General features: G+C 55.9%; 1 protein-coding gene across 1 annotated transcript; it reads right to left on the minus strand.

The window, feature by feature from the left end:
• Nucleotides 1–4,399: 4,399 nt before the first annotated feature.
• On the minus strand, nucleotides 4,400–5,803 carry MESP1 (mesoderm posterior bHLH transcription factor 1). Its single transcript, XM_059056639.2, has 2 exons — nucleotides 5,087–5,803; nucleotides 4,400–4,761 (listed from the first exon to the last, which is right to left on the minus strand). The coding sequence occupies exons 1-2, from the start codon at nucleotides 5,801–5,803 to the stop codon at nucleotides 4,687–4,689; spliced, it is 792 nt and encodes a 263-aa protein (XP_058912622.1). The 3' UTR covers nucleotides 4,400–4,686.
• Between the last annotated feature and the right edge of the window lie 3,047 nt (nucleotides 5,804–8,850).

Below are 8,850 nucleotides of genomic sequence, written 5' to 3' on the forward strand. Positions count from 1 at the left end.
ACAACACCGCCCTCATGGTGCTGATACTGACTGTAGCTGAATGTCCCCTGGATGAAGAGGTCCCTGCCTGAGACATTCTGCCCCTTGCCCTCCCCCGGATGGGAATGAAAACACAGCAGCAAAAATAACTTTCTACAACAATCCTTTTCCACAGTAGGCATGGTGGCAGCTCTCTCTGAGATGAGGAAGGAAAACTTAGAATGATAGTCTTGGCCTTACACACCACCTAAATGTGACGGGGAACTAACATTTACGGGGCATCTACCGTGGTCTGTATTTTTCATATAAGCCTTGTGAAATGTAGATATCATTACCCCCATTTTACATGAGAGAGAAACTGACACTCAGGTTACACAGCTTGGAACAGCCTGTATCAAATCCTGATGGACTTTTTCAACAGCAAGTGTCAGAAACCCACCTCAAACTAACTTTAGCAACAAAGGGAATTTGTTGGCTCATGTAGTGTAAAAGTCCAGGCGTAATGCTTTCCATGTGGCTGGACCCCGGCATTGGATAAGAGCAGGAATCCTTCTCCGCCTCTCAGTTTTGACTCCCTTTCCAGGCAGGCCCTCTGCTTGGGCGGCAACATGGCTACCAACAGCACCCACAGTGAGTGTCCCTTTCTAGACGGTTCCAGCAAAGTCCTGAGCCTGCTCCTCACTGGCCTGCAATGTGGTCACATCCCTGTACCACTCACCGTGACGACCTTGCCAGCCTGTGCACGGAGGGGCATGGAGGTCATGGCCACACAAATTAAGGAAGGGGGAGGTGTCTGGAGAAAAGAAAATGACAGGCTGCAAGGGACGAAGGCAGGAGGGGTGCTGAACAGGCCGAGACAACGAAGGTGCCCTGTCCACCCTTTCCAAAGTCACAGGCAGCCAACACCAGGCCACCTCCTCATTCCCTAGTGTGTGTGGGGGGAGCGAGGAGGGCTGGGGCATTCACAGGGAGCGTTAGATGCTGGGACCACAGAGGGATGAAGGAGAAGGAGCCAGGGCTGGTAAAGTGCCAGAAGATGGGCAGAAGAGGCCCAGGTGGCACTAGGCTGGGGATCCAGGGCACTAGCACTGGTGCACCACTGGGGCTGTGCCAGTGGCCCCCAAAGAGGTCCTTGCCCACTGGGAGAAAGGGCCCCTTAGAAGCAGCACCAAGAACCTTGGGTCTTCTCAGGGGAGTGTTGGGACTCGGGTGAGGCAAATGAGTGCCTGGGGTACAAAGTTGAGGAGGCACTTACCCTCAGCGTCTGCCCCTGGGGGAGAGTGGGGGAGTGAACAAAGTGGCCCTGGCCTCACCCTGGGATAAACAGGGGCTTTGCAGTTAGGGCTCGCTTCCCTCCCCAGCCCTGTGCCAGCCTGGTTCTCCAGGCAGGGGATGTTTCAGAATCCTGGGGCATCCATGTGCCCCTCAGATGGACCTGTTTATTTTAGCAACACATGGCCAACGCACGGCCCTCCTCCAGGTGCACCACCTGCCCACCCATGGCTGAGCCCAGCTCTCCAGCCCTGCTACCAGGACAGTCCGCCATCGGCCGATACAGACAACTCATGACCACCAGCCCTTCCCTCCGCCCCTGGGTTCATACAGTGACCCAAGTGGCGTGTCTTTGAATAAATGTCTTGCATGTCGACCAATCAGCTTAGCTGCCCCTCCTTAGAACACTGGCCCATCCAGCATCAGCATCTACACAGTACAGCTGTCTCGGCGGGAGCAACACGTGTGGTCAGCAGGCAGTGGCAGGTCCCTGCTGGCAACGGCACTGGTGGCCCATGTGCTTTAGGAGCTTTATTTCACACCCTCATCATGCTCACACACTTGCCTGCCAGGCTAAGGCAAAGACCGGATTTGTCGACTACCACCCACCGTTATCCCCACCTCAACAGCCACGTACTAGCTTTGTGAAAAATTCCTTGACCTTTTTCTGTGCTCCAGTGTCCTGATCTGTAATATAAGCACCACCTGCCCGCCTCACCTGTGGCTCTGAGGCTAAAATGACTTGAAATTGCTGCTCCATATTTGTCTGTTTCCCCACCACGTGGGTTCTGACCCCTTGGGTTTCGGAGAGGAAAGCAGGGCAGCACTGTTGACTGGCGGCGACCAGCGTGCAGGCCAGGCCTCTGATGCCATCCTCCCCCTCCTCCCACTTCTAGCAGGACGGTGCCCAGACCACTCTGTACCAGCCCCAGGTGAGGTGAGGCGCCACCCAGCACCCTCTGTCCTTGCTCAGCTGTCGCAAAGGCAGTGCACCATCGGGGAAGCACACAGGCAGGCCCTAGAGTCACACCCGCGTCCCAGTCCCAGCGCTGCCCCTGAATATCCGCATGGGCGTGTTAGATAGCCTCTTCCTTACCTAACTGCCCATCCTCAAAATGGCCCTGCTAACTGGGGTTAGCTCACAGATTAGCAGAGAACTGGGAGCGAGCACTCGCCCAGGGCTCACCTACCTGGACTCTGCTTACGGTCCTCCTCCTGGTGGATGTGAGTGCGGCCAGCCCAGGAAGGGGGTGGGGGCGTGGGAGTGGTGGGAGGCGCCCCCTTCCCATCTCCAGACCTCTCTTATTAACAGGGACGTGCTAATGAAAATTCACACCCAGGTGCTAATAAACAGTGGGCCGCTCCTGGGCTCGTAGAGCGAGGGGACGCTCTCCGCAGGGGAAGGGGCTGGCCGATGAGCCCCACTTATCTGTGAAAAGACTTGCTAATAACTTTAATTCCCCGTCCTAAACCACGGGGCCTTTGCCATGTAAATAGAGTTTCTAAACTGGGTTGGGTCCTGCAAAAGACTTCCCGTTCTGCTCCTTAGGGCTCTGGGAGGGGAAAGCGCGTTGGGGGTGGAGGTGCGGGAAAGGGGGCGGATCAGCGAAGGTGTGAGGTCCCGCCCCTCTGCAGGGCCTCTGCTTTTGGATCGCACTCTCTGCAGCCAAACGCTGGCTAGGGTGTGCCTGGGCTTCTGAATTATACACAGTGAGCCCCCCACCCCACTTTGAATCACTGCCACTCCTGGCCTGGGCCAGAGCACTGGAAATGATCTCCAAAGTGGTTTCAAAACAAACCTATCAATATCAATGGATAAATCAACTGTGGTATATCCATCCAATGGAATAGCATTGAGCAATAAAAAGAAACAAAGTACCAATACATGAGAAAATATGCTAAGTGAAAGAAGCAAGATGCAAAAGGCCTCATGTTATATGATTCCATTCATACTAAATGTCCAGAACAGGCAAATCTATAGAGATAGAAAGCAGATGAGCTGGCTGGGGTGGGGAGTCGGGGAACAGAATCATGGGGAGTCACTGTTAATGGTTACAGGGTCTCTTCTGGGGGGTGATGAAAATGACCCCAAATTAGACAGTGGTGATGGTTACATAACTGTATGAATATACTAAAACCATTGAATTATGTACTTTAAAAGAGTGAATTTTTATGGTACATAAATTATATCTCAATAAAGCTCTTATAAAAAATGCCAAGGCCAGTATTTCAAAGATGCTTGAGCGGGGCAGAGGGGAAGAACTGAGTATCCATAGATGGCTGAGGAACCCTCGGACAGAGAGGCTACACCCCCTTACCCCACCTCACCACCCCCAGGCTTGACTGCTCACCAGACCCCCTGACTGAGGCCAGGTTCCTTCTGGGCTCAAAGCTCCCCCTTCCCCACACAGCACTTCCCTAATCTGAATCCAAGCCTGGTTCCAGGTCAGCTCTGTGGATCTGGATGCAACCAATGGACCTCTCATCTCACCCTAGCAGGGCCTCTGGGAGATCACAGTTACTTAAGCTTGGGGCTGACCACTGATATTATTTCATGTCTCTAAACCACATGGAAGAGAAACCAGAGTGAAGGGAGATGGGAAAATCCCAGGGTCCAGGCCTAACGCTCCAGCCCAAGGGGAATAAGGACTTGGGACACATGCAATGAGCCCTTGGAGCTGGTGTCCCCTCAGACCCCAGAATGAATGGAGCTGGCAAAACCCTACCAGAGCTGACAGCCCGGATTCTGAAGTCATACCTAGGCTTGAGTGCTGATCCTTGGCTTATCCTTCTGCAAAATGATTACTTAGGTATAAAATGTGTAAAGGACCTGGTGCACAGTAAGTACGCACTAAGGGAAATGCATTTTCTACAGAGATACTTGGTTTTATTCAGCTCCCCACCAGGTTCAAAGAAAAGATGGACAGACTCCGCTCGATGCCACTTTCTCCAATGAATCTCCTCCCCCCTCAGGCTAACCCATCTGGAACAGGAGGTGCTAAGTCAGGGCTGGGGAAAAGGAGGAAGGGGTCTGAGCCTGTGTGCTTTGGGGGCTGAAGACTGCAAGAAACCCTCCCAACTCTCCTACGTCCTTTGGAGGAGGGGAAGGGAGCTTTGTGCCCCTGTAGAGAAAGAAGAACTTGCCAAGTGACACCAGCACAAAATTTATTCACAAATAAATAAACACGTACTAGGCAGAGCCTCCTGCCTGCCTCAAAGTGTCTACCCTCTGGGTCCCTCCATCACGGGAGGGGTTGGGGAAGTCCGTCCTGGGTGGGGACAGGCTCTCCCTTTCATCAATGCCCATGCCAGTATCACTGGTGCCCTCTTCCAGGAAAGGGAGTCTGGAGTGGGACCTCTTCGAAGGCGCAGAGGCCAAAAAGGCGCCGGTGCTCACAGAACAGGGCGCCAGATGTCGGCTGTCACTTCAACTACTCAGGCCGGCGGCCACTCCAGGGGCGAGAGGGGCATCCAGGTCTCCAGCAGGGCCAGTACGTCGCCGGGAAAGAGCTTGAGGAGAGAGGGAACAGCGAGGCCCTCAGCGGTGGACACCGAGCGTGGGTGTCCGCCTCCCTAGCTCCACTTTCAGGGCGCCTCTGGCGGGGAGCGGGACCCCGCCCCCTACGTGTACTCTCCCTCCCCTCGCCGCTCGGGCGCCCCGGGCACACCAACTCTGTTGCTCCGGAGGGCGAGCCCGGGAGTCCGGGCCGTCAATGGGGGAGCCGCACGGGGGCTGGTCCCCGCAGTGCGCGCCGGGGGGCGCGAGACAGTAGGTAGCGCCATCCACTACTGCGCCGCGCCCAGAGGGAGCTCCGCGCGGGAAGGAGGTACTAACCGGAGATGAGGGGCCTGGCTCCATCGCCGGCCCTTCCGGGCACGCCGCCTCGTCGTAAAGCACCGGCGGATCGCGTGGCTCGGGCGCCGCTAGGGCTCCGGGGTAGGGGGGCGGGGACCCCCAGGACACCACGGCGCTGGCGGCTGAGCCCAGGTCTGGGCCGCACGCCTGCGCCTGAGTCTGCATCTGCGTCTGCGCCTGCGCGAGGCCGCCGTCGGGGCACAGCGGGCAGCCTCGAGGGAGCGCCGTGTCGCTGTGGCGCCGGCGCCGGCGCTGCAGGCTCTCCTCGCTGAGGCCCAGCACGGCCGACAGGTGGCCGATGTAGCGGATGGCCAGGCGCAGTGTCTCGATCTTGGTCAGGCTGTGGCCGGCGGGCGCCACGGACGGCGGCAGAAAGCGGCGCAGCTCATGCAGGGCGCGGGCGAGCGTGCGCATGCGCAGCTTCTCGCGCTCGCTGGCGCTCTGCCGTTGCCCGCTGCCTAGGCGGCTGCCGCGGGCGCCGCGCCTACCCGCTGTCGGGACGCGGAGAGCGGCGCTGGTGACGGGCCTCCCGGGACTAGACGCTGGGCTGCCGGCCGGGGCGCTGCCCCAGGAGTCCGGGGACGAGGCCGGCGAGCAACCACAGTCCCTGTTGGAGGCTGGCGGCGGCCGAGCTGGCCCCCAGCCCGCGGAGAGGATCCAGGACTCAGAGAGCGGCGGGCACAGGGACTGGGCCATGGCAGCGGCGGAGCGTCTGGGGGCCGGCGGCCAGCGACCGCTTTATCCTGAGCCCGAGGTGTGAAGTGGCCCCTTCCAGGCTGCATCAGCACTTCAAAGCGGGCTCGGGATCTGGTGGGGGCAGGGCTTGACCCTTTGAACCAACGGGGGGTGAAGGTGCTTGCCCGTTGGCTGCGCCAGGTTGGCCCCTCCTGGGTCCTCTCATGGGCACCTGACCCAGACACTCGGGCCTCCAGCCTGCGCCAGTGCCGGCGCTACCCAGGGTGTTGGGCCAGCTCAGTAGGTTAAAGGAAGCGAGGTCGGGGAACTGAAGGTTCAGTACTTAGGTTTGGGTCTGCCTTCACCTCTTGGGGACCTTATGCAAAGAATGTTGGGAGCCTCAGGGCATAGTGCAGCCAGGTCTGTGGCCTCCTATAGTGACCGGGAGTGGGGCCTTGATTCCTGCCAGAGGCCAGAGTAATCTGTTTCTCCTCTGAGGCAGGTTGGTCCTGGGTGCACCCTTCCCTGGTGGTGGTGAGTGAGAGGGACAAGGCTACCCTAGGTGAATCCAACAAGCTGGCTGAATCTGGGCAGGTTGCTGGACCGTCTGAATGGAGGGAGAGGAAGCCTGCTGCCCTCCAGGCCATCTTCACCCTGGCAGGATCAAGGGCTCGGCCTGTTGCCACAGGTGTCACCACTGGCCTCTAGCTGGTATTCTGCCACTTTGGGGTCAGGTATAAACGGGCCTTGCCAATGAAATGTGAGTGCAAATGACAGAAAAAAAGCATTTAACAAAATTCAGGGGAATTTCCTGGTTGTCCAGTGGTTAGGACTGGGCTCTCTCACTGCTGGGTTCAATCCCTGGTCAGGGAAATAAGATCCCACAAACCACAAAGGAGCCACACACACACGAAAAAAACCCAGCACCCCTTCATGATAAAAATTCTCAGCAAACTCAGACTAAAGGAGAATTTTCTCAGTCTGATGAAAAGCATCTACAAAGAAGCCACAGCTAACAGCATACTAAATAGTGAAAGACTGAAAGATTTCCCCCTAATACTGAGAACAAGGTGAGGATGTCTGCTCCTACCCCATGCCTCTTCAACGTTGCCAGGGGGTGGGGGGGCATCTAGCTTGTGCAGTAAGGAAAGAGAAATAAAAGGCTTACAGATTGGAAAGGAAGAAATAAAACTATTTATGGACAACATGATTGTCCACATGGGAAATCTCAGAGAATCTAATATATTGCCTGCCTGACCCCTTGGGTTTGAGTTTGCACATTGTCAAAATAGCCACTTCATGCATGGATGCCTACTCTCCAGCTAGACTGTGAAGTACCTGGTGTCTGGTATCATGTCTTCAAAAGAAGTGGTTTAAAAAAAAAAAGATTAAAAAGAAGAAGTGGTATCTAGGGTCTCTTTCAGTGCTGGTGGTCTACTGTTTTGCATCCCTCATGGCTTCCAGTTCTGTGAGATTGATGGCTGAGCTGGTTTGTAGCAAAGAAAGCCAAGTGGCTTGGTACCTTCTTCCTGGGCATCTCTGCTCACCACCTCCCCCCTCCCCTTGTCTCTTTTTTCTTCTACTGCCCTTGGCCTTTTCTAACACCCTCTATACCCTCTACCCTGCAGTCTGTCCCAGCAGCCCCAGATGGTTATGCCCACAGTCACATCCAGGACAGGCAATGCCAACCTACCATTGGGGAGAAGGGGATGAGCCCACTCCATGGGCACATGCCATGGGACCCATCTACTCCCTAGGAGAGCCTGGCCTAGGCCTGCAGCTGTCAGCAGGGTCTGCCCCTTCTGGACCCTGGCCGATGGATGCCTTCCTTGGGTTCCAGATCCAAGCCAAGAACCTGGCATTAGAGCCCAGTGATGGCCCCTTTGATCCACTGGACCAGAGCTAACAAATGGTGAGAATTGGTTGTGCACCCAAGCAGGGGAAGGTGCAGCCTAAAAGCTGGACAGGCAGGAGGGGTGGGATCTCAGAGGGCTCTGGGCATTCTGTTGCCAACCTCTGAATGTCAAAAAATTCCTCCAATTCCCACAAGATTCTGATTTCCACTTTGTACCTAATAATTGAGAAAACTCAGAATGACCAAAATCTAGACAATCAGCCACCCTTTTGTTATATTGTAATACATTTGAAAATATAATACATGCATGTGATTAAAAGTTGAACAAGTACAGAGGGTATAACAAATCTCTTTACTATTCTCCGTCTAAGGCCTCCAATTCCCGGTCCAGAGGAAACCACCATTGCTGGTTTGTGGGCAGCAATGCTCTGAAGTGAAGTTTTATTTTACTAAGTACAAAATCAACTAGACATTCTTTAAACAAGAGGCCATATGTGCGGGAGGCAGACTGTTTATCCTGAAAATACAGCTCTGGCCCCTGAGGATTCTCAGATCTGGGACCGAACAGTTAACATTCATTGCTCACTTACATAGGAGCCACTGAGAGATCTGGAGCAGGAGAGAAACACCACGAGAGAGGGTTAAAAAGACGCAGGGGTGTCTGTGGAGGCAAGGAACTCACAAAAATGGCATGAGAGGCAGGGCAGATGGGAGGGTTCCACCCCCAACCCCAGTCCTTCAGTCTTCAGCCCTAAGGCTGACAAATTGGATGTGCCACGTGGGAGTCCCTCCCTTTCCTGTTGCCTCTGCGTCTTGGGGCCCAGAGTGTGCAAGGGCTGTGGTCAGTGGGCCTGATGAAGCCAAGTGGGGGCAAAGGGGGGACCCCCAACCTAGATCCTGGGCTCTACCCCCTCCCATCAGCCAGCCGCCCTCTTTCCCTCGCCCCCATGCCTCTTTCACCTTTGATCTCCTTATCGCCAGCCTCTCTGGTGGCTTCATTAGGGAGCTGCCCCAGTTAATGAGTTCTCCGGGCAGCACGGCCCACACGCCCTCCCGCTGGGGTGAGGACTTCACACCTCTGGGGCCTGTGTTTTGACAAGTGCCGGAGCCAGTGGCTCCTGCTCCCCTGGCCCGAGCCTGCCGTCGCCTGCCAACGTGTAAGGCTGGGAAATGAGGCCTTGGGGCAGCCCCACCGAGCAGAGGTGAGAGTTCA

The sequence above is a fragment of the Kogia breviceps genome, chromosome 3 (genome assembly GCF_026419965.1).
Source record: "Kogia breviceps isolate mKogBre1 chromosome 3, mKogBre1 haplotype 1, whole genome shotgun sequence".
NCBI lineage: Eukaryota > Metazoa > Chordata > Mammalia > Artiodactyla > Physeteridae > Kogia > Kogia breviceps.